The sequence below is a fragment of the Balearica regulorum genome, chromosome 12 (genome assembly GCF_011004875.1).
Source record: "Balearica regulorum gibbericeps isolate bBalReg1 chromosome 12, bBalReg1.pri, whole genome shotgun sequence".
Classification (NCBI taxonomy): Eukaryota; Metazoa; Chordata; class Aves; order Gruiformes; family Gruidae; genus Balearica; species Balearica regulorum.
In genome coordinates, this window is record NC_046195.1 from 21,922,260 (window position 1) to 21,948,097 (window position 25,838).

Consider the following 25,838-nt stretch of genomic DNA (forward strand, 5'->3'; position numbering starts at 1 on the left):
TAAATTGAGATAGAGTCATAACTGTGAATTTCTCAGCAGTCTTCATTTTCACAACAGTTTCAGATTCATGTCAGGTTTCTGGAAATAATCCAGGAAAAGGGATGGTGAAGGGCTTAAATTATACTGCTGAGAGGAACAAATGTTTCCATTTATTTCACCAAAACAAAAACTTTGGATTCCTAGTATAGCTAGAAAAAAGAAAGTAGATTCCATCGTTTCAAGATTGTTTAGTATTTTTCTTTCTACCCAAATAGTTATGTTTACAATAAATAAAATTTGTCACCTTATATAACCTACTGTATAGTTATCAAAGCTTCCTCTTGTGTGATACATGAATCCTTTTTAAAAGTAGTTTCAGTTGAACAGGAGGTGTGCAAGTACAGTGAGAAAAGGTAGGTGTTATTCATTAGACTTGTCCCAAGCCCTGAGATGCACAAGGTGGCTGAATCCTAGATAGCTCCTTTTCCTCCTTCCCTTCAGCCATCACCCCGTGGTTCCTTGAACTGTCATATCATGTCCCTCCCACTCTGTCCTCCTACCTTTTTTTTTTTTTTCTTCCCCCAAAGGCAAGTTTGAAAAGGGTTGTGGATTCTTTGTTGAGAGAACACACTTTGAGAGGAGCAAAATTTATGAGGGAAATGGCTGTTAAAGGGCATTAGGTCATGGCTGAGGTTGAAAGGGGAGGTGAAAGCAGGCCGTTTACCATTAATTCATGCACCCCTTATTTTAGTACTAGTATAACTCTGGGAAATGCACATTTATCTGAAATGTTTCATGCGTTTGAGACCAAATGCTGTAGCGCAAAATGTTAGCGTTACGTAAACCAGCTATACGTAACAAACAAGAAATGATGTCACAGGTTATAGTTGTACTGGAACGTGTAGACTGTGATTACGGTATATGTAATTCATCTGGGTTGAATTTTCTTTAAACCACAAGGAAAGGAATATTAAGCCTCTGCCTTTAATAAGCATTGTCAGATGACCAGCCATGTAAGCGCAGAGCGTTCAAAATATATCAGGTGGGAGGATTAATGTGGTTCATAATGTCCATTGGAAGGTGAATGATTCACAAGGAGTGAATATTCCTCTCATTAAATGTAATGGGGTCATGTCAATGGGAGCTAATATATTGTGAATTAATATGTTTTATTAACATATCTAAGAAAAGTACATGTGGTAGTTGGTATAATGCTATGGTGTTTCTGCAGAACTGCAGCCACATGCAAGTTTTAACGTTTGTTCAATTGCTACTTTAACTATTATTCCTTTTAAATAATTACTGATTTTCCAAGTGATATTTGCATGTTATTTTTCTGCCCAGATTTAGTTCTAATAAACAAATGTGTTCTCAAGAGGACAGTTTAGTGCAGGGAAATCAGCTACTTTCTACATTTGAAATTTAAATGTTTTTATATTGTTAGGCAGCACTGTTAGTGGCTTAAAATTGGTCCCCACATGAGAGAACAAAATGAAGACTTGAGACTAAAGTTTCAGTAATCAGAGCAAGCTTTTTCAAATTACTGTAGCTTAATATTAGAGTGGCAAAAAATATCAGTATCTTTTACATTGATGTAGTTCTGCAGGTGCCTGGTACCATTGTGCTGACTACAATATGTAGGTTTTACAAGAAATTACTAAAAATGAAACTGATTATTTCCATTGCTCTGTATTTTATTGTGTTCTGCTCTCCTGTGTGCAAAGTGTCATTGCCACAGCACCTTAGAATGCTGATTACTTATAATAATTGTCCTTGTAATTTGCCTGGAAGATCCAGTCTTACTATCTTCCGAAATGAAAGCACTGAAATACTGAGCAGGTTGTAGTCAAACGAAGTTTTTCATAAGTTTCAGATTATTTGTCATGTGCAGTTATATGGAAATGTTGTAAGGCTCTTGCTACTGGATCAGTCAGGATTTTATTTCAAACACTGAATGTTAGGCTGAATTTTTGTATGGATTTAATCCCAGCTATTGCAACTAGCAACATGCATTGTGTGGTTGTATGTGTTTGTATATACACACTGATTAATTTAGAATTAACTGAATTTAAAAAATTACAGGGTTAGAGATTATAGCTAGAGTGGCCGTGTCATTTACTGCAGGCTTTTTGAATGTGAGCATGCAATCGGTTGCCAGTCTGACCTCCACATATCTAATCCAAGCTCAGGCAGGCTGCCACTCATTCATCCTCTGCAACAAAGTGATCAGGTATCACTGAGACATCTCCTTAATGAAGTGATTTTGTTGCCTTTTATCTGTGTGAAGGACAAAATATACCAGGATTCTTGCTTAATGATGCTGTCAATTTTTGCAGTGTTTAAAAAAAAATAAAAATCCAGCAACATAGAAGACTCAAACAAAACACTCATCCTACATGTTTAAATGATAAAGCTCTGTAGGTCTCTAATGTTTAGGTCTGTATTTAAAATCTCATGCTATAAAAGTATGATGTTACATCAGTTCACTAATAGAAGTAAATTCATAAGACGATGTGATCAGTGCTCTACCACGTTTGGGATTTCAAATACTTTTATTACAGCTTTTTTTTTTAATTCAAAAGTCTGATTTCTTTCAAATCCATACCAGGGGTTTTCTGAATACAGTTTGGGGGGTCCTTTGCTTGTTTTCCAGGATATTCCCAGTGCATCCGTGAGCATATTCCTGATCTTGCTCTCCAACAGAATATGCAGATGGGAAGGCTGTGTGACATACTGGGTATGTTACGAGCTGTTGGCTGCCTATTTTTTCATCGTTATTTGCCTGTAGTTGTGAGTAATAAAGAATGACCGATGAGGACTTCTTTTTCAGTCTAAATGTTAAATATAGAGAACATATAAGCTCAGAAGTAATTTATTTGCTATGGCCTTTGCTCCTGTCCGTGTTATTCATAAGAACAACATGCTGATTCTTTCCGACTCTGTGATAAGGTAAAGCAGCCTCATCCTGTGGCATGCTGAGCACCACAAACGATCAACAGTGTTTAGTGTTCTACAAAATTAGGTAGCTAATTCTACTCGTGTTCATTCAGGCTTATATGGAGAGAAAGATGTGCTAGAAAAGAGCAAGCCCTTATTTAATCCAATTTTTTTTTTTAAATTAGCAAATGAGGCAAAAGACATACGTTGAAAAGTTTGTCCTAGAATGACAGTCCTCTTAAGCAAAGCAGTGAGGAATATTATTTGTCAATGACCAACTTCATTGGCTCCCTGGAATGACATACTTTACATGATTCATGTATATTTCAGTATCATTATTATTTTATAAATGCCATTTACTAAGTTTGTAACAAAAATATATTAGATCCAGAAATTTACAGTTGCCTAAAATAATAATGTAATTGCCTTTATATATAATCTTGGCACTAATATTGTTTTTCCACAGTACAGTCTTGTTTTCTTCATTTTGTTTAACATAGTTTTTTTATCTCTAAAATGATAGTCAGAAACTTAAAGGGACAAAGTCAACACATTATACAGGCATTTTTTATCAATTTAAAATCTGTGAACATGAAAATTGGTTCTACTGCAAAATGTAACACGGCCCACGAGTAAGACACAAACTAGTTAAATATTAACTAAATTATTAACTAGATCAGAAGCTTTACCTGTGCCTGGCAGAAGAGCATTGATATTTACCACATTGGTTTCCTTTTTCTTTAGAATACCAGAGGATTTCCTTGCTCGTTGTGACCTCCTATTAGCTTCTCTGTCTCTAGAACCTCACCGTGTCCAAAACAGACTTGTGTATCTCTTCATAGGGCAGTGCTAGGAGTAGTAAAATGTGTTGCAGCATTTTATTCAAAAAATTCACTTGAGCTTGTCAATTTTTGACAGTGCAGCCCATTCACCATTACAGCCGATGTTGGCGAGTAGTCTTTTTGTACTCTAGCTGGTAAATTTTCAGGCTCATTTTGTAAGTCTGAGTAAATGCCTAAAAGCCATAGAGTATTGACTAACAGTTCTAATGAACTGTTCTTTTAATTATTTTAAAAACTTAGATGGTAATGAGCTGTATTATATAAAGGCTCTGTCGGGGCTTCAGATACAGGGCTGATTGTTGGATGTTGTACTACTAAAATGCTTCAGTTGAGTTTCTGGCCTTATATGTTTATTGTGGGTTGTTTGCAAAGTGTATGAGTGGGATATCTTATTCCTTTGTAACGTTAGGCTCAGGGTTCCCTTAGTCCACTGCTTGCTTTGCTTCTGATTCATTCCTTTGTAATAGCAGTTGTCCCTGGCACTTTCAGAGCTCTTGTTCCTGTGCCCAGTAATGACAATGAAAGACTTCCTACTGGTTTCAGCAGGAGTTGGATCAAAATCTAGGAGTGCTTTTTGGCAGCATATTCTATTAATGTTGCAAGGCCCATTAATTCATTAGCTTACCTATTAACATTAATATTTTAGAAGAGCAGAGTAGTTAACATTTTCCAAATTTTCCGTGTATTAAAGACTTTCCCTTTCTCACCTCAAAGTGTTTGTGCATACACTGTCTTTCAGCCCAAGTTGTTTCACATGCAGAAAAACAGATTTTCACACTGTGGTATTTAAGTAGCTAATCTGCACACTCACACGCTCAGCAATAGTTATTAATGGTATCCTACCGTGAGCTTTTATGTGGACAGGACAAGAATAGGAACAGGCCATGCCAAATCCAGGCAGCATATGAAATTCCAATTTCACCAGCTTTCTAAACTTAATAGCTCAGTTTTATAATTTACTGAAGTTAATGGGATATATTTTTAAAGCAGTGCGCAATTCCCATTGATGTTAATGTGAGTTGTGCATATAAATCCCCCTGCAATGCTTTCAAAATTCTGCCCCCAATATGTTCTGCAGATTGTATTCTGAAAACTAGCTATTTCTTTGGGTTGCTGACCTGTCTTCAGAGAAATGCTGAAGCACAGAAAAAGCAGGTAAAACTACTAAGATTTGGGAATTACAGATCTCATTTTTATTTTCAGTGCTGTTTTAGGGAAGCTGTTAGCGAATGATCAGATTGCTGTTCTGAATGGAGTCTACCTTTCTCCCAGTAATGAATATCGTGCCCCTTTGTTTTAGATGCCAACGTGGACGTCATCTACATCTGCCCCCTTCATCTGAGTGAGGAGTTACTGCAGTATTACAATAAACTCCTGGGTCTGCAGGCAGCTGTTAGATCTGGGAACCCCGAGGACATGGGTGACCTGCAGGACAGGTTCAAAATTCTCACCCCTGAAGCTATAAACAGCTTCCCTGTGAGTTTGTCTTCTAATTACTACAGCTTGAGGGATGCAGTAAAATTAAATTGGAAATTTTATAACTTGTAACGCTCTGGTACACATCAGTGAAATATTATTGCAAGTTTAAGGCTTTACTGATTAGGCTACTAGTTAGAGCATTGGAAATAAATATCCTGGTTTAGCTTTATAGGCTTACTTGAGATAGTCCTATATTGGCTATTTGTAGACCACCGTCCCTTCTTACTATATGCTTGGGACTGGGAACTTGATAGATTTATATCTCTAAGCAAATCGTAGCAATAAACCATTCTTATTACTCAAACTTTATCTCCGGGTAGCCCAGCATTCAATCATTCATGTGTTTGCAGTGTTTCTTGCAATTAAATCCAATGCAGAACTTCTTAAAGAACAGAACTTTAAACCGCTCTAAGTTAGGTAATACAGAAATGTTATTAGTTCCAAACCTGTCAAGTCAGTTTTAAATCCACGTGCTAAGGCACGATCTAAAAAGAGACGTTAATGAATGTACACTACTACAGTGTTTCTGAAAATACTGCAGTGCAGTGAAGGCTCTTTACAGTGGAGACTAATTTTGTATTGTAAATACTAAGTCCACAGTGTCTTAGCTGACATTTGATCTTTATGAAAGTTTGTGGTACGTTTATATCTCTAGGGTCCATGCTTGAAGCCCTGCTCCTGGTTTTGATATATATTAATAATCCTCTTCTAGTTATTCCGTTGAACAAGTATTTGTTATACCATATATTGATTGAAACTGATGGCTTCAGAAGGTAAAGAAGCTTCTTGTATTTCATAAATGTCTTGGTTTTCAAATGTAGTTCTGTAGCAGCATATTGTTCAGCAAAACATGTATATGTTTTATATGTGTATATGTATGAATTCTTTTCTGTTGAACTAGTCTGAAAACACGTACATGAGAAAAGTGCTTGGCTCTTTTGCTGTATAAGGAGGAACCACTGGGTCAGAGCTGCCTGATAGGTTTGCTGTAGTTAAAATGAATTCTGTAAATATGAATGTCTTTTTCTCCAACTTCAGAGAAAACAGATCAAGATAATATTGGTGTTTTTAGGAGCTAGCTTTTCTTTAGTATTGTCCTTTTGTCTGAATACTGGAAACCTACAAGAATCACAGTTGCCTGTGCTGGGCCTTCACCTTGTAAAGTAAAATTATTGGGATGGTAAATCCTTGATAAATACCAGTGATATATTTTTTTTCTTTTTAAAATTGCACTTTGACAATTGTAGCTGTTTTTTCTCTGGATACTGGGTTATTTTTCCAGTACTAACTACCAAATATTGGAAGCTTTAAGAAGGCTTCTACATAAACCGTGCTAAAAATATCATCTAAACCACATCATATTATGGATAAAAGATGTGCTGCTAAACATGGACAGGCTGTCCAGGAATGGAAAATGTCTTTCACGGACTATTTTGGGCATGGTGATTTGGCTGAAGTAGTTTTAATGTAAAAGCAGGTTGTTTTCAGGCATGCATCTCTTGTGCATAGCCTTCACTCTTCCAATTTCTGTTGAAATATTCCAAGCAAAGTTTCTTTTCCAGGTGAAGAGCAAACAGCTTTGTGAAAATTTATTATGCAGCTATGATTTACTGGGAAAAATTACCTGCTTTTGTAGGGAGGTAACCTTAGTGACAAGGGCTACACGGTTCTTTCGTGGCTACGGGTCACACTGCTAACCCAGGTGTGGAATGCTGAGAAGTGTATTAGTGCCAAGTGCCATCAGAAAGAACTGGCAATCACAGGATCATGATTTCTCGTGACACCAGGCTGAGGTATGCCCTTGGCTGTTCCATGTGCTCCACCTCTTTATATGCAAAATTCTCAAACTACCTTCTTACTAAGCATGTGTTCTTTACCATCCATTAACTAATGTTTCCAAGAAATATATCTTTTGTGCAGAGAAGAATCTGTACTCATAACTGATCCTAGTTATCCATCGGCTTCAGTGACTGTGGATTTAGCTGTCATTTTGTCTCTGTAAGAGTTAGAGCTTTATTGGTTCTTTTTAAGGATCTTTCTTCTGGGTTATTTAATAAAAAGCTTTTGTTCTACCTAAGGTATCTAAATTTATTCCTAATACATGAAAGCGTGGCTTGAAGGCCACCTTAGCAGGCTCCTTTGAGCAATTCTAGAAGCACAAATCAGCTTTGCCCAGTTTCCTGGCTATTTTGATGGAACTGGATGGAATGAAAATCTGTGGAAAAGACACCCAGACACAGGTAGTCGTGTGCTCCATGGCATCTGCAGAGGGGAGGTGGAGAGAGACTGTGAGAAAAGTGTCCATACGCCGTTGTCCTTAGGCACTTGGAAGTTATTAGAATGACTCTTGTGAGTCAGTGCATCCAGGTGCAAAACCCTCTGACAAAGGGTTACACAGTCCTGATTCTCAGCTAGCAGCATATCAAAACAGTGTAGTGGTAGCTTTGCTCATTGTTGTGGGGCTGATGCCAAGGTCAGCTTCTTTGATCTTGAGAAGTTAAAAATATTTTAAAAAATCAACAGGCTTGAGAACCAAGAACCAGCCTTTTGGTTAACTACTAATCGCTATTCTGTGCAGTGTTGTGCTGGAATTCTGAGGATTCCTCAGTTCTCCTGCTTTTACCCGCTTTCACTCGCGCTACTATATATCATGGCAGCTATACCACTCTCAAAGCAGGAATGAACTAGATTTTACAGCCTGTTTCCTGCACTCCTTAATTAACTGTAAAATCCATTATTGAGAGACACAAAGCAAATCTCGTCCCTACATCACCACTCGTGGCCTGAGGGAGCAAGTGACCGGGGCTGGAAATTGATCCTGTTCTCTACATGGCAGAACTCTGCCATGAGACCAACAGCCCAGGCCATCTCCCTGCTTTTGTACCAGTGCTCAGGAGAAAGGAAACAAATGAATCAGAACATTGAGAGTCTCAGTTTTAAAACTGATGGAAGGAAAAAAGACTCCAGGAAACTTGTTTGTTGTTCTTTTTGCCCTTATACTTCTGCAACTCCATTTTTCCTACTAGAACTTTGAAGAGTATCTCATTTCTCTGACTTAGATCCTCAGTGTCCTTGCAGTGTGTCTGACTCTTTACAGAGAGGCTTGGGCACTTTTTGGAGCTGTTTGGTATGAGAAAGCACTAAGGAACTGACAAAAGGGATTCCTTTTGTCCACTTCCAGGGGCGCCCTCATCTCCTTTTCCACCATCGTCCCCATGCAAGTAGTGGAATTGGGATTTATACTTCATCCCTGTGAAGGAGAATCCAGGACTTTGAAGGAAAATATTCTGGGTTCTCCAGTCCTGGAAATCCTTAGCAAATCCAGTATTTATCCTGAAAAGGAATACTTTCCTGACTAGAGCCTAAATTAGATGAAATCTCAATGTGAAGATTTCCTTCTTATTAGGATTATGATTTGTTTATTTATTGCAGTGGATGTCTCTTGTACTATTTATGTGTGATATCCACCCCTGTCGGTCTCAACCTCAGTGCACCTCTATACCTTTGGAAAGATAATTGGGTAACCTGCAGGCCATGCATAGGATATGTTGTAGAAAATATTTTTGAGGTTTCACCTGCCATGACTAATATTCTTAGTTTAAATTTAGAGGTTATAGCATCTGGTGTGAGCAGCTTGTTCAGCAATAGAGCTTCTTTTTCAGAAGAAATGAGAAATTCCTTCCAAAAAGTCGAAACCCCTGTACTTTAAACAACAAAAAGATACTACCCTCTCTTTGAGTACTCTGTAGTTGTGTTTACAGTAGCTATCAGAACTACTGTGTAATGGAAATGTATATCCCTGGTAATTTAATGTGATCAGTGAAAGCTTTTGTAAATCAAAGTGGTTTATTCTCAGGGAATCACTTAAAATACTGCTGAACTGTATGGTGAAATACATTCTCTGCTATAGGGGTTTTTCTTCATTTTTGTATTGATTTTTAGGAGCTTTAGAGTTAAACCATGCCAGAAGTGTTGCTGAGATGAATCACTATTATCCAAAGGCCACCAGCCTCTCTGCCGACTGACAGAAGGATAATTCCGCATGGATCAAATAAATACAGATGTGTAGTAATTAGTTCTATTCCCAGTGAGCCCATTTCCAACACACTAAAGATGTGCACGATTATGGAGCCTCACCCCAACAGCTTTTATCAATTTAAACTGCTAAGCTACAGGATAGGTCATAACCCAGCCTGCTATTAATAATGTATTTATTGTGTGCAACATTATAAATTAGGTTCATGGAATAGAAAAGAACACCTTTTAACAAGAATAATGTTATTTTTATACAGAAGCATCACATGTGCCTAGCCACTCAGCTGAAGTACAGTCCCAAGACAATCAAAAGAATAAAAATTCTTATCCAGAGCAGAGATGCCTACATTATTGGAGGGGTTCCCCACAAAGATGATTTAGCAGTGGCTGACATGCTAAATGTGCCTATATTAGGCTCGGTGCCAGAAGTGGCTCATCTCTATACCACCAAGTCTGGAAGTAAACGAATTTTTGCCAGTGCTTGTGTGCCAACCCCTCCTGGAGGAGCTGACATCTGCAACAAGGACCAGGTAAGCAGGATGAGCTCTGGGATGTGTCAACATGCAGATGCCTGTTTTCACCTGATAGGATGCAAACTTTGTACGATTGCAATGACTGTATTGATTCGACCCTAACTGGGTTTGATTAAATCATGTATGAGGTTGTCTTCTTTTTGGCTCTATCTGACCAATTAAATGCAGTTTGTGTCCAAGTCAGGGAGTAATACAATTGTTCTGGTATTCTTTGTGTTCTTTCTTGAGAATATATAAGGGCGTTTGGTCCAGTTATTTCAAACGGTTTGTGTTGCTGCTCCATGGATGAAGTCATGGCCTCTGATATTAATAGGAGTACCAGTGTCTGAAAATAGAACAGGGATTTCTGGGAAAATAAAGTATTTGATGAAGGGAAAATTTCTTCCTCTCAGGAAGTCAGCTGATTCAAATTGAGATTCACTGAGAATATGTGCAACTGGAATCTTACCTTGTACCTGGCTTATCGTTGCCAAATTCACCTATCATGTTAGCCTGACCAGCGAGAAAAGAATAAAATATTACTAAACTAAAATTACAAGGCACAAGAATTTTCTATACTGTGTTCAGTTTACATGTGTTTATTTTGCATCCAGTGCCTCAGTATTTCATTCTATAAGCTGATTTTGCAATTTGCAATGTGTCTAAGTATGATCCATACTGATTTTTTTAAAAAATATTTTTATGGTGGTGCTACATCTCATACAGGAAAACAATCAGTGCCATGGTTTGTAGGTATTCCTACTTAGAGAGGCTTTTCACATTGCTTTGCTTTTTATTAATCACCTTTAACACTGAAAACAATCTAAGCCACACAAATACATTGCAACTTCTATAGTAGATGAAATAACTATATGATCAATGATCTGAAAAACAAGTGTTTGATTTATTGTTAAATAATTTATGTGAATCTAATAATTTTGATTCATGGTACAGCGTTATGGAAGTTCTACTTGTGGTGTTTGCTTGTATGAAATATTGACGTTTTAGGTTAAATAATCAAAGCAAGGTGACGCTATGTTAAAGCACAACTCAATTTTCACTTAAAGATAGCACATAATTCTTTATGATTGGTACAGTCCTTACGATATTATTGATCCTTTTCATTACTGTAGGGGAGTCATCAAGAAAAACACATTTACACGATTCTCAAAAGCCACAAATAATAGCATCTGGAACACACATGTAATTGTATTTTAGGTCAACCATAAAAAAAAATAGTCCCCAAAATTACAATGAAAAAGTGTAGAAGGCTCTACCCAATGCAACAAGATCTGATAATGCTTTTACCAGGTTCAAAGGCGTTTGCAGATTCTAAGAAGCTAATTGCATACTACACCAGCTGGGCAAAAGGCATTTTAAAGCCATTTAAATCTGTGTACATACACAAATAAATAATTAGCATTTTTATAAAGCCTGCCTGGTAACTTCTTCATACATTTATAACCATATAATATACTCTCCAGTTGGAAAATTTCACAGATGTTTGGCTGGTGTTAGAATCTGGCACAATTATTTCTCAGATTTTGCAAATAGTGTAGTCCATCCCATGTTATTCCCTGTCACAAACATTTATTGAGCTGTACTGATTATCCAAAATCTAAGATCCTAATTGGACAGGCAAATTCCTCTCTGCAGAACACAGCTCCATTGACCATCCAAAGCGCTCTGTTTCTGTTTGGAGTCTTCCCAAGTAGACTCAAGTACAGGATGAAGACCATAGATTCTTCATCAAAAAATGTTCAGGGTTGGTTTTGCTAAGTATCCAAGATAACCATAACAACACACGCATCTCTAAGAAACAGAAACCATAGTTAGAAAGTAAAGCGCAAGTCCAAGTCTTTGAGAACTGGAGGTCTAAATCAAGGAACAATTTAATATTGTCATGGCACAAAATATTTCGTGTCATTGCTTCACAGATGATTAGTGTTCTCAGCCAGCTGATCATTGACAATATGGAAGTGCGGCGCTGGTTGTTTAAAGTGAATGATGAATCTGGAGGAAACGGCACTGCCTACTGTGACATTATCTCGCATTTGAAATGCTACCACTGGGTTCAAAAGGAACGTCGGAGATACAGCCCTGAGATATGGAGTGAGAAGTGGGCACATGTAAGTAACAAAGAAGCAGAGCGTCTTGTTTGTCATCATGGCTTCCTAACAGTCCACTGGGGTTCTTCCTCACAGTAAATCTTTTCTCCAAGCTTTCATTTGAAGACTTTGGTAAGAGTTTATATTACAGAGTCCGGACTGGCTTGTACAAAGTAATGGATAACAGTATTTCAAATAAAACAGTTAAATATTCCAAAATATAAATGGATGCCTGGCATCCAACCAGGGAATAATTTGGGTGTCATAGCACTTTGTTCATATGCAATAATGTACAAATTTTACACAGTGGTTTTATCCAAAGTGAGGACATGTATAAATGAAACTATATAGGTGGTGTAGACCCTTACATCTACATAGAAACTTGGAATTATTGGAACAAAGTGTTGGACTAATACAGTTGAACAATACTAATTCATTTGAAGCCACATACAAACTCGTTACTTATTAATCTGCTTTTCTAAGGATTATTTTTCCTGTTCCCTAAGAACTTTTAAACCTGTGAGCTATTTTCAGCTATTGAAGACAGAACACTTGAGGTCTCGGAGATCATTAGACTTCTGCATGTTTCATTCCAGTGGGTGTTTAGGTAAGGAGAGTCATCTGAAGGAAATAGTGTAGCATGGACTCATGCACTAGTAGATTCCTAAGAATCCACATGATTGAGAGAGGCTGTAAGATGATACATTTCAATCGCAGAAAAATCCGTATGAAACTAGACTTCATCAGTTCTGGCATTCAGAGAACTATTTGTAGTTTAAATATTCATTGGTATTTAAATGTGTTAATTTCAATAAGCATTTGATATTTCTGTATATTGTGCCAAATTCATTCCTAATGTAATGGTTTTAAAGCCAGAAGGAATGTATCCAGAAAGAATTGTTTAATTTACATAAACTACTCATTATAGCTCTTTGGATTTTTTTTAATTCAATCAAAACTGTTTTGAAATTTTTGTTTGATTGAATTATATTGTATGTTAAAATTTCAAATTGTGCTGATTACAGTTCCGTTGCATTTGACAACTACAAAATAATTCCATGGTCTAAAATAGAGCTTATATAAAGCTGATGGGCTGATTTCTCCGATCTGCTAAAGATCTCTCACTCTGCGCAAGTCAAGCAGTGTAAAGTAGCGGCCTTTGCCAGTGGAAGCGTTGTCTGGCCACTGAGCCTTCTGGGACACATTACAGAATATATCCAGATCCTGCTCCCACCACCTCAGTCAGTGGGGCAGAAGACATGATTCTCAAACTCTAGTTTTGGCCAGTATAAATTCCCTATGGAAGTGGTAGTACCCAGTGTTAGTATTAGCGTTTCTGTTTCTGTGCCTTTTTAGTTCTTTTGTGGTTCAGTGACACATAGTGACAACTGGCTTTCTTTGGTTTCCCTTTTATACTGCCTTTACGTTGAGCTTTGATGCAACCAGGAATCAATCCATTAGAAGCCCTTAAATGCAAACCTGTTGGAAGTTGGAAAATATATATGGAATAACGTATTTGATCTAATTTCCCAGAGTCAGCAGGAAACCTTCCCTAAATCCAGAGCAGTACTGAAGTGGGCTTTGGCAAAGTGTGAAACTTGCCGTTGTTTTAAACGTCTTGTTTGAATGCGCGTGTTCAAATTTTTCTGCCTTCTGAGTTTAGCCCTCTTTTGTAGAACAGGAGACCTTCTTTATATATAATGAATTGCAGTCTCCACTGAGTAGTACCATTGAGAGCAGAGGATTAAAATCATCCTTTGTTAAGGAATACCATTGTAATGATACACATTTAAACATCAAAGCATTAGTTTATGAGCACAGGCATGCTTTAATGTCCTATTACAGTATGTAGACCTGTTTCTTTTGATAATGAAGACATTGTGTCATCGGCATAGGCTGCCACATACAAAACGTATGCTGGCAGGTTATTAAAAAATTCAGCTTCTTGATGAAAGACTATCCTGCAGGCTAAGAGTACAGTGAAAAGAGTCTTCATTCTGGTAGAATTATTAGAAATGAGAATATGACTGTAAGCACTAAATTATGTTAATACTTACAAATAGCATCATTTGCATAGCAGTTTAAGACACGATACCCAGATTTTCCTCATTGGTATGTAGTAGGCAACAGATTAAAAATAATGCCGTTTGTGAGTTTGAACTGTGTAAAAATCTGTTCCGTCTAAAAATAAGACTGATTTTAGATTCCTCATTTCAAACACAACATTGGGCAAACAAAAATGCAGGACAGGATAATCGATGGTTTTTACCTTGTTAACTTAATGCAGCATCTGAGTTATCTGAACAATTATTTTGCTACTGCATAAAGGGTTGAATTCACAAACTATGCCGAATGTCTCTCTAAGACCTTCATCCCACTGTGCGCTGCTGAAGTCTGTCAGAATATAACAAATTTCATCCTGAGGCCCAGATTCTAATGATATTCAGTATCAAGAGAACTGCTGCCGCCACAAGTGCACATTTGGCAATCGTGAGGCCATTTGTGGAGACGTTCTGCCATGTGAAAAAGAATATCAGGATCTGGCCCCAGTTATGTGCAAAAGGATCAGTAAGTACCGAGACACCATAGCAGTTCAATTGTATCTTACAATGTGAATGACTGTTGTAAGGAGCAAATAAATTCACAGATTTTTAGCTGTTTAACATATCCACGTCAGGCATGTGTGCTATGGGAAATGTTCTTACGCCCTTCTATCATGATTTTCCAACCTATTTTCTGTACCGATTCAGTCCGTGCATAGCAAAAAATGTGATTCTGCTACTTACTAGAGTACGTGAAAAAACAATAGGACAATTGCATGAGGGCCCGTTTGGAATACCTAGAGGAAAATAACCATAATATGTATTAATATATGGCATTCCATATATTCCATTAGTGATGCTAAGAAGCTGAGTATCTCCTGTTGAAAGTCAGCAGTTCAGGTTTTGGAAAATCTCACCTATACTTATATGGACCCTTGCTGGGAGACCATAGAAATTCGTGGAAAACTATTATCGCTGACACAGTCTCTGGCTTAGAGGGATTCTGAGCTGAAAATTGTTGGAGGCTGGGAGAGTATCTGGGGAACGGATATGCTTGTTCTGTTTTCATACTTTCCTGAGAAGTCGCTTGACAGGATTCAGGGCTAGGCAGACCTTACACAGCCGTACTTTCGTGACCTTGAAGAAAGAGGCTCAGATGCCCACTCAGAATTCAAGCTGAAGATTGATGGAAAAGTGGTCTACAAAGTATATTTTATGCCTTTTGTTTGTTTTTTGAGCAGACTCCAGGCTGTCAAATCTGCAATGCCTCCTGGGCTCCATCTCCAAATCTTGGGACTCAATCTGCTGCCTCAAACTCTCCGAACGCTTGCGGTCCTCTTCCCTTTTAGAGGAAAGATAACATCACGTTCCTGTTAGTGCTGCCTTTTTCCTTCTTTTAACAGTCCCCCTTTTACATAAAATAATACAGGACTATGCAGAGATCCCATCCTCTTGGATAACTATAGACCTCTAAATAGTATCTAAATCACTAGATTAAATTACTAGTCAAATTAATTTTACAATTATCTTTTATTACACTGCGACTCTTAATTAACCACCATGACCAGCAACATGATGTGAGTTTACCTAGCAGCAATCCTAAAGATAGTGAAGATCAGACTGAAGACAAAAGAAGGGGTAAGTGTGGGGATAAAAAAGAAAAGAGCTGAAAATACAAGAATAGAACAAGACACAGAAAAACAAGCAACAAATATTCTCTCAATAAGCCATTATAATTGGCCATAGCTACACAACCATTTCAAAACTCTCCATTAAATATCGGTTGTAGAAGAAAAAAGCTATTTAATGCGCTTGGGCAACCTACTGTTTTAAATGTTAGAGTGTTTGAATCTTACTGCCTCCAGTTGTGTCACTATATTTTGTCATGGTTTCTTTTCCTTATAGACTTTATCCTGTTTAATTCAGTAAAATGTGTAAGAGGAAATCAAAATCTTTTCAAAAGGCGACAAATCCGGAAAATGCAACTTTCGGTCTGAGTTGCATAAAGCAATATTCAGACACTGGTTGCTATTGGTTGCTATCAAAGGCCAAGATAATATGATGCAAAATGCTGACTGTTCCTTTGAATTAAAAATGTTTTGGTCAGCTATCAAAAGTCCTGTAGTAAGTAATAGATAACCTTTGTGATTATCTGAAAATCGGGAACAGTGGCGAGATTTTTGACTGGTTGAGTGAATTGCATTCACTCTAAGAAATCAGAAGCTTACATCCCAAATCTTGTTTCCTTAATGAAGTGAGGAATTCAGAGTATATTCATGTTTATAAACAGGTCAAAATAAAAAACAACCGTAATACTGCCGAAGCTGTAATTTTAGAAACATGGCATTGCCCACACACTACCGTTTCTGATGTCTGTGAACACAGAATAGCTTCCTAATGCTCCTTTTTCCCTTTCTGCTCCCCATTCTCATTTTCACCACTCTGATCACCTTTTGTAACACCACCAGCTTTGTTCTAGGGCAACACTACACATATTACTGAAACTGGAATAAATTTGGAGCAATCAAATCAGTCTTAGTATGACACCTAAAGTCTACCGGGGGGGTTCTTAAGCAAGTAGGATTTGCTGCTGCTGTTATCGTACACATGCAATTGCAGGCGTGGTATTTTTTTTCAGCCTGAAGAGGGCCAGAAACTCGTTGACAGATACACCGAAGATGCATTCACAGCATTTTGATGGGCTTTTAAAATTTCTTCTAGCTGATATGATGTTAAATAGGAAAAGAGAAAAGAACCCAAAGACTTAAGAAAGAAATTGATTACCGATAAAGCAATACAGCTGCAGGCTGTTTCGTAGTACGGGGAGTGCTCTGTCAGCAATATATCCTAAATACTTTAAATATTCACTGTACTTGCAAACAGTTCGTAGTGCTCTTATTCAGTTTATTAATATATCTGTGCATCAGCCATGGTGATGTTTCAGGTGATTCTCAAATCTTAAGTAAAATAAAGCGTGATAATTGCATCCCTTGGTTAAATTAAAGCCATGATATCCATTCCTGAGACTTGCAATCATCAGATATGCAAGCTGTTGGTTTGTATGTCCTATTGATTTAATATGCTTCTAATCAGTACATAAAGCTATAGGCCTGCAGTGTTAATTTTTCATATGCTTACAAAGTACCCTTTGATTTTCTGTCACGCGTTAATTACAGCGTTTTGCCATTAAATAGGAAGCTTTGTGTAAACTAATTACTAGGTAATCATTGTCTACCGCAAGCGTGCTGTTTGTACCTTTTATTTTATTCTAAAAATGCACAGATCTCGCAGTCTGGAACCACTATACCTTCCAGCCATTAGCTCTCACTAATTCATAGCATTATTGTGTTAAGATTGTAGGAGTTGTAATTGTTGTGGTATCAGTGCTGTTAATTACCGGAGTAAACAGTTGAAATGGTGCCAAGGTCTATTGTACAAGGCAGAGGAAAGGAGGTTTAAATGTTACTTCCACCATCTGGGGACTGGAGTAGAGGCAAATGCTAGAAAACAGCAGTGAGGCAATATCAGAACTTCAGCTCCAGGGTTTTAGGCCATATGGATCCAGAATATTTTGAATCAATTGAATTTAAGTGCCAGTTTGTAGCAATAACAGTGTGGAAGGAGAGAATAAAGCAAGAGCAGTAAAGAAATCTGAAATCCGTTAATGTTACCACATCCAATAAAATGCCTGCTTGGATTATTTTAAAAATGTTTATTTTGCTAAAATCCAAAAAGTAACGCATAGGCAACTCTAAGAATAAAAGAAGTTTAACTGTGTGTTGTTAAATGCAATGCGGGTTTCGTCTGACAATTGTCTCAGCATTACTGCTCAGCAATTTAGATAAAATTCCAGGGAAGTGACTGTGGATTATCTATATGTCGTCTTTTTCATTTTGAAATCACAGGTTTGGAATTCATTAGAATCTTTTCTTTAAAGATAAAAGCCAGAAAAGGAGGGCAAGTGAACAAAAGTGAACAAAATGTATAGAGACTGAAAGAGAGAAAAATAAATTAATTAGGAAAATAATATTAATCTGAGGACATCTCAATTGTTTGTGCGTTTGCACAGATCTAACTAAAATACAGAAAAGACGGACTCAAATAATACCAATTATCTCATTTTGTAACAAGGATTAACATCCCAATGTCCTGAACTTACAAATGTTGCATTTGAAATAAATGTAGATTATTTTTTTTAAAGAGAGATTTTTGAAGATCATGACAATTATGCTACATTTTCTTCGCTCTCACAATAGATGTGGGGAACCTTGAAAAGCAAAGGCTGCAACCTCACAAGAGATGTGCTTTTATGAATAAAATAGTAATGCACATACAGTATTTTTTTTTATTAAAAAAGCAAACTGTTTTATTAAAGTGTCCTAATTTCACATGAACATGCTGTGCATAAACACGCAGAATTATTTGACGAGCTCACAGAGCTTTTGAGATCCTCTTTCTGTCTGATTTTTGGCAGCACAGGCTGCAGTGATTTTATATTTGATTTCCCCGCATATATTGTTTTCCGAGATGACATCTACGTAAAGGGATCTTGCAGCATATTGCCATTGCCAGTTTAGGAGTGTTCAGAGGAAATAGAAAGGATCTCTCTTTCTAAACAATCCTGGTTTATTTATTTTTTATTGGTCTGTTAGCAGATGTTGAAGTAGTTCAGGGCACAATGTAAACATGTGCTTTTCAATGGAGGTATGGTAAATAGCAAAGTATACAATGAAACAAGCAATCCGGAGGGGTTGTTTTGGACTAGGCCAGTGTTTGGGGTTTGGGTTTTTTTTTTTTTTTGCTTTTTTGTGTGTGTGCATGTAGTTGAATTTCGAATGAAAAGAAGTGCTTGATCTTTATATTTTGAAATCCTCAGCGTGCAGAGTGACAGCGTGAGCCAGAAGAGAAAACCATGGCCCCATGTGGTGTGAAAAAAGGAACAGCAGTTTAAGTGCTGGAAAGTTGAAAGAGAACTAACCTTCTTGTTCTTGTAGTCAAGGAAAGTGGCTGTTTTGTGCTTTTGTATTGAAGCATAGCATATGTGCCTCAGTATGACAAAAAGCCTCTCGAGTCAAAGCAACCCCGGTCCTGTGTGCTGATCCAAAGCGAAGGCCGTGATAATGAGGGACAGGCTCTCAGGAAGCAGTGAGTAGATAATACTACATAAGTGGAGAATTCTGTGCACTGTTTTCGCTGTTCTACTTAATGCAAGTCGCAGCCACGGTGAATCGCTTGCCATACAGCTGAAATGGGCCATTAGCTATCGGGGAAAATTGTCTTTGCTACTTTCAGCAGATGGAGCAAATATTTTACAAAGCAATTTTACATACGAAAAACATTTGTGTTACTTGGTAATGATGGCTGTTTTACATGATGTTACCTTCTATCAGAACATACTTTTCCAGCTCGTGGAAGGCAAAATTGGCACTTTTTAATTTTAAAATTTGCAGTTAACAATTAAATGCCTGGGCTTTAAATCAGGTTGCAAGCTTCCAGTAGATAGGGTATTGAGTGTATCACTTCCAAAAACATTTCCATTTTTATAAACCTCTCAAATTGTGGTGTTCAGTGCGGTAGATTGTGGTTCTGGCCAGTGTGTACCTGTCTGTATTAAAAAAAAAGTGTCAAGTCAGTTTAGTTTGCAAAATAGGAAATAATGAAAGTTATTTGGACAGGCAGGCAGCAGAAACTGGACGCTTCCAAGCTTGCCGTGTTTGCTGGTGTCGCTGAGAACAGAGGAATACGCTAGGCTGGACCAATTCACGTCAAGGCAGCTGGAATAAGTTATCAGAGCTCCACTGATCGCCACATAAAGGATATACTGTATAAACGGTATGAATTGTCCTAGTGCCAATGAAGTGGCATAAATTGCCACAGCTTCATTGACTTCGGCAGAGATGTGGCAGTTTGTATTGCTGAGGATCTGTCTGCTGATTTTATTCTTCTCTGGGCCAGTCAGCTTTACTTATTTGGAGTTACTTTCTTCACTCTGTTTTCTTGCAAGTTCTAAATAATTTCCTTTCAATCTGATTTTTAGCTAAAAAGCCCTAGGTCTTTCTCATGCATTCTGCTCTGCAGCCTCTTTCTGTCCCCAGGTCTTTTTTCCTATTTCTATTTCTTCTTTCTATTTATTTACTTCTCAACAGGCTTTTCTTTGCTGGCTGATCTGTCTCGAGTAGATTTCCTCCCAGTGCCTTCAACATATGCCACATTTGGTCCTAATTTTTTCTTGCAACTGCCATTCTCAGAAAGCCTTTCAAAATTCAGCTAGCAGAAGGGTGAGAAATTATTTTACATTTTGGAGGGGAAAAGTGTATTTTTTTCATGCTTATTCATTATTATAAAAAGGTACAATCAGATTTTGATAGATTTAAAGATTTCTACATGATGTAAACAGTATCTGGATTGCTCATTTTTACTGGTACTAAGAAACATCAGCTGAAAGATTTGAACAAATGCTCCCTGTTTCCACTGCACCTATGATTCTGAATTGTTTTGGGCCACATCAAGAGATAAAACATTGGTAAGCTCTGCTGGAGATACCGTCCAATTTAAATGAAATTAGCCTACCGAGCACTGATCATTTTGAAAGGGTTGACTTCATGAGTGAATGTTGGATCCGGGCTTGAATTTGCCTACTAAAACTCCCTATAATCAGGATTATTGCCTTTTTAGAGCTTACAGTTGCAAAAAACCCCCCGTTCAACTAGAATTCCAGGTGCTAATCCTTAAAAAGCGGTTGCCCGACTCCCTTCTGTGAACACCTTGACTATCTAGGCATGACTTGTTAAATCGGCTGTTATGTTGGGTTTGATCTCAAGAACATTTTTCAGATTTTCTTGACTGAAATGATTCTTCAAATGCTATTTGACCTCATTTAAGCAACCAATGCTGGGTCTGTCAAGGAAGTACCACAACAGTCTTGCCTGTCTAATGTCCATCATATGGACAGAGAGAAGTAGCATATGATGTCACTATATGTGCGGATGAGGTGAATGGAGACTCTATCTTACCAGCAGCTTCCCTTTGTGAGCCAGGCAAGCGTGACCTTCGGTATGCTTCAAAGTCTGGAAGTTCTGCCTGACTTTGCATCCCTTTTAAGGAGTTTTCTGTCACAGCCATGTGTGATCCTTGAAAACAACTCTGCCTAAAAGGAGCTACAGCTATCCCCAGCGCTGTTCCACGGAGCTGGCGCGGATGCTCTCGTGTCCCTTGGAATTACTGCAATGGAAAATTGTGTCCCACTTCACGTCCCCATAGTTTAATTTTTACTTACACAGGCTTGGTCACAGCACTCTCAACTGCTTCTGCACATCCAGCTGGGATTGTTGGGGTTTTTCCCCCAGTAATTTATCAAAAGCTTTCAGGCAGCCATTGCATACCTCTGCTTTGGTTTGTTTTTATATTTCTGTTCAAATTGCACAATACCCGGAGTCATTAGATGAGACTCAGTGTGACAGAGGTATCGCTCAACGCACTGGCAGCTGCAAATGGATTTGTAGGTCAGCAACTCCATGACATCCATCATGGCTCAGATCCTCTCTCCAAAGCTGCGTTTATTTTCAGGAATCGCCCAATCTTGTGACTTCTTTGCTTGGTAATATTTCAATGCAAGTACAAATCAAGACAAAGCCGACTGATATTTGCTCACTGTTCTGTTTGTCAGCTGAGATATCCAAAACCTAAACTCCTCCTTACAGATTTTAAGGAAATGAGCAGTGTAAGACCAGAATCTGGGTAAACTCTGAACTTGGATGTCACGTTTTATGTCATCCTTTGGTTTTGCCATCAGGTTAAGGTCATGCTGGTTACCATATTGATATACTGACTGAAACATTTTTTTTAGCATTTTTTCTGAGAGGTTTAAAGTCAACAACATACTTTTCTCCTTAGTATATGATGGGAGCCTGCATAGCCCAGATCAGCATCATTATCTAAGCACCTCAATAGTTTTAAGGCATTTTTTTCTCAATTGCGTGGGAGGCAGGGACAGCAATTGTCCCCCTTTCCTGGCTGGGGCACAGACAGAAAGTGACTTTCCCACAGTCTCACAGGCAGACTGCATTTAGGAATGAGATACATCTGGGTCTCGTATACACAAAGATGATACCCTGATCATCCGCCTATCCTCCTTCTCCTCATTCTGGTAGATAAATCACAGTAAGCTGATTTTGAATTAGTATTTTTGGTTACGTTACATCATGCACTTCATGACAAAGCCCATCTCTTCAAACTCACTGGTCTGTAAAAATAGTTTGGCTTTTTCATTCCTCCCTATTCTTAGATGTTAGCCATAAGGTTTTATCATGTTCCTCCAGAGCTCAAGATAATGCAATTGTGGCTTAGGACATTGCCAAGATCAGAGGATGGCTGGTCATCTTCTGCAGCACGGGATGGGGATGCTGAAGAAAGGGGATGTAAAACAGAAGCAAAGAGACCCAGGGGAAGCAGGCAAATGCTTATGAAGCAGCAAGAAAAGGAGCCTGAAGCAATAGAGTCAGGGTTCTTGCACTTTATATGCTTGTGTACTTCTGGGACATTTTTGAACAGTAAAAGCAATGCAGTTAGTTTCTGTATTTAATGGGGTTGTTTTATGTGTGTGATAATACAGTAAAGAATTTGAAACTAGGAAAAAGCTGGTTTCTCTCCTATAGATTTCTTACAAAGATAGAGGTACAAATACACTTGTGAATTAATGTTTCAGATTGGAGAATGGAAAAGGATATTTGCCGCTTTAGAAATGTGTTTGGTTGATTATTCCTCCTCTTTTTTATTACTAAAAGGTGTTTGGGTTGATATAACAGCTTAATCATAGAGTCAGTAAAACTCTTTCTGGCATATGTGACTATTTCAATATGTTCACTTTCAAAATATAAACAATGTAGAAGTTATTGACTGCTGGTATTGATCCCTAAGCAGTTACCAAGTGCTTAGCATTTTCAGTTGCCAGATCAAATTATTGATATAAATTATAATGAAATAGATGCTATACTGAAGGGGGGGATTGCCTTTCAGAGAAGGACAGTTTTCAATAGGAGGGAAGAGTAGTAAGTAGAAAAATTAAAAAAGGCTTCCTGACTGTGGGTAAACAGTAACCACATTTTTTTTTTTTTTGCCTGTTGGAGGCCTGGTTTTTAATCACCCCACAAGCAGTTTTCATTTCTGTAGTAAAATTGCTTGTGGTTCTATTTAATTTGTTTCTGCAGGAGCCAGCTTTGGTGAAGATCTCCCAGGAGCTGCCGGGCCTTTTAGCACAGCACGTACAGCCAGTCAATGAGAAACGATTCCCTACATGGGAAAAATTCCTCCAAACATTTCTTAGTCAAGGTAAATAAGACTGCAAAGTCGCTGTTAAGTGTTATAAGGAGTAATTATACCATAATGTGTGCCATATTCTTGTTAATCTTGGGCCCATTTAAATATTTATCTCCTTTTAGCTCTCCATTATGCTTCAAATGTTCATTTACGAATGAATTGTAGGTACCTATTCTATCATTCCTATGTCCTATCCGAGCTTTTAACCTGTATTAATTCTGGATTACCTTTCTCACGTGATTCTGAATCAATAAGCACCAACTGCTTAATCCTGGGTTACTGTACTAAAGGCTGTCATTTTTGGCAAAGGGCTTTAGGGAATGCTAGCATGGGAGCTTGCACATAGGTAAATGTGACAATCTTTCATCTTTGTTAGGTGTTGATGAGCAAACATCTGCAAGACTTGCTTTTCCCTCCCATAGGACCAGGAAGGGCTGTATTGTCCCTTACACTACATTGGCACAGGCTTCTCATTAGACCATTGCCGTGCTCTTTCTTGCCCTCCAACCAAAGGAAGATGAACAAGTTCCAATCCGTTAGCTGGATGGTTTTGTTCCTGTGGTGCCGAGTCCTCAGCAGGGTTTCCTGCATTAAACCCGCTCATGGCACCTTCGGATCAAAGCTGGCCAGTACCCAACTGGCCTAGAGCTTGGAATGAGCCCGTGTTTGTGCGTAAGAGGCAGCGCAGTTAAAACCCTCGTCTAATCACTGCAAATCGGTGTATCTGTGAGTGGGCTTGGCACAGGCATGTTAACATTCTATATTTGTATGCTGAATTTTGGATGGAAAAGGAGTTGGTGGTTGGGTGGTAAATTTCTGTGGTGATTCTGCCCTGCCATCGTTTTGTGTTATATATAATGGATATGTACATTTCATACATTTCTTTATCTATAGAAGAGACAAGGATGATTCAAAGCTTTGAAAGAATTTTTTTTTGAAAAATAATGCCAGTTAACATACCTAGTACCAATTTTTATTATATAGTAGTTTACCCTAACTGAATGAGTTATGGCATCATATACAGTAAAAAGGCAAATCTAGAATGCCAAGCAGTTTTCTTTGTGATTTTTCCTATGGAAAACCATACTAGAAGTTGTCATCTACAAGCCTTCCCGTCTACACACCAGGTTCCTTGTGTGGATGGATACCAAAAGGCAGACTACTTAGATAAGACCATCATATGAGTGGGAATCTCCAAGATTAGTTTACAGGAGGAGATACAACTGCCCCCGAGGTCCAACATTGCATTTTACTGCTGTTCTGGACCTGGCGTTAAGGTTCATTCATACCACCCAAGAATAGATTTCTCCAGTAAGATATGTGATTTATCCAGTTTGGAACTGCTTGCAAAGCATCTGCAGCTCAAAAGCCACTGGTTGAACTGTACGGTGCTATAGGAGATGAGATATCTTCTTTCTCTTCTAAGAGATTCATGGGTTCCAGCTATGCTGCTCACATGACATTTATTTACTTGCTGTATCTCCATAGCAGTCCTCCCCACAGTGTCTGAGCACAACAGGAGCTGGATGGTTTCATTCTGTGCACTCTGAAGAGCATCACATGTGAATTTGATTACAAGCTTAACAGCTAATTCATTTCTTACTAGGTGGTGTGATAGAAGCCTTCCCGCTCTCAGAAAATGTCACAAACCTTACGGTGGATATGCTGATAGAGCCAACAGGCAAGATAAAAATAGTGTCATCTGGAGACCAGCTCCATGCTGACGGTCCTTTGCGATCATCTGGCACTACCATTCCACAACGTTCTGTTGATCCAGCAGTTCTTAATTCACTCTGCTTAAAAATTGGAGAAACCTGTAAATGTAAAGGAGTGCTTGGTTACTTCTCAGTTGATTTTGTGACTTTCATCCATCCACAAACGATGGAGCAGCAGGTGAGTGGGGCAGATATGTTACTTCACGCTTTCTCCCTGAGATCAAGAAATGTCTGCTTTCCTACTTGATTCCAACAGATAGCAGGAGAAAGCTTTGCCCTTTTGAACAAACTTTATTTCTAAGCCATGGGGCACGTGGATGGAGATATAGCACGTGGTTATTCTGACAATAGCACAAAATTTAGACCTGATCTGCCAGGTGGACCTGAGGAACCTCTTTCATCAACCTGAAGAATAACAAATCAGCAAAGGCCATAGGGCTTCTTTCAAAGCTGAGTGGTAAGAAAATAATATTTTAATCCCTTCTAATGACTTTTTTCGCCTAAAATAAGTGCATTCTGCATTAAGCTGGTAATTACAGATGATGGTCTTATCTAAAGATCTTAAACATCTGAAACTAAGATGTTTAGATGATTTTAGTTTCAAACTTTTCTGAATCTCTTGTATTTTGCTCTGTAAAAATAATTACAGGGATTATTCTACTCTTTTGAGTAAACCCATGTCCGTAAGAATGCAGATGTGAAGTTTGAGGATGAATCTAAGGAAGAGGGGATATTGACGATTTCTTACAGCAAACAGGATGAACAATTTAGGTTACATTGTAATGGCTAATTAAAGTAGAGAGAGGTGATGGAAAGCAGTGTGGTTATGTCTCAAGAAGTTCCAGCCCTGGGTCAGGAGTTACTGTCCCTTAGC

The 25,838-nt window shown here is 38.1% G+C and overlaps 1 protein-coding gene and 1 long non-coding RNA gene across 2 annotated transcripts in view; one reads left to right on the forward strand and one right to left on the reverse strand.

The window, feature by feature from the left end:
* The window catches only part of IQCH (IQ motif containing H), a 71,228-nt gene that overhangs the window by 24,085 nt on the left and 21,305 nt on the right, over window positions 1–25,838 (forward strand). The window contains exons 11-16 of the mRNA XM_075764122.1: window positions 2,633–2,716; window positions 5,059–5,234; window positions 9,530–9,802; window positions 11,722–11,913; window positions 23,141–23,261; window positions 24,856–25,142. Of these exons, the coding sequence (XP_075620237.1) occupies window positions 2,633–2,716; window positions 5,059–5,234; window positions 9,530–9,802; window positions 11,722–11,913; window positions 23,141–23,261; window positions 24,856–25,142 (1,133 nt within the window). The remainder of the gene's footprint in view (window positions 1–2,632; window positions 2,717–5,058; window positions 5,235–9,529; window positions 9,803–11,721; window positions 11,914–23,140; window positions 23,262–24,855; window positions 25,143–25,838) is intronic.
* LOC142603449 (uncharacterized) overlaps window positions 17,537–25,838 on the reverse strand; it is a 33,675-nt gene continuing 25,373 nt past the window's right edge. The window contains exons 3-4 of the long non-coding RNA XR_012837380.1: window positions 24,900–25,063; window positions 17,537–19,539 (exon numbers count right to left, since the gene is read on the reverse strand). This is a non-coding gene — a long non-coding RNA (uncharacterized LOC142603449). The remainder of the gene's footprint in view (window positions 19,540–24,899; window positions 25,064–25,838) is intronic.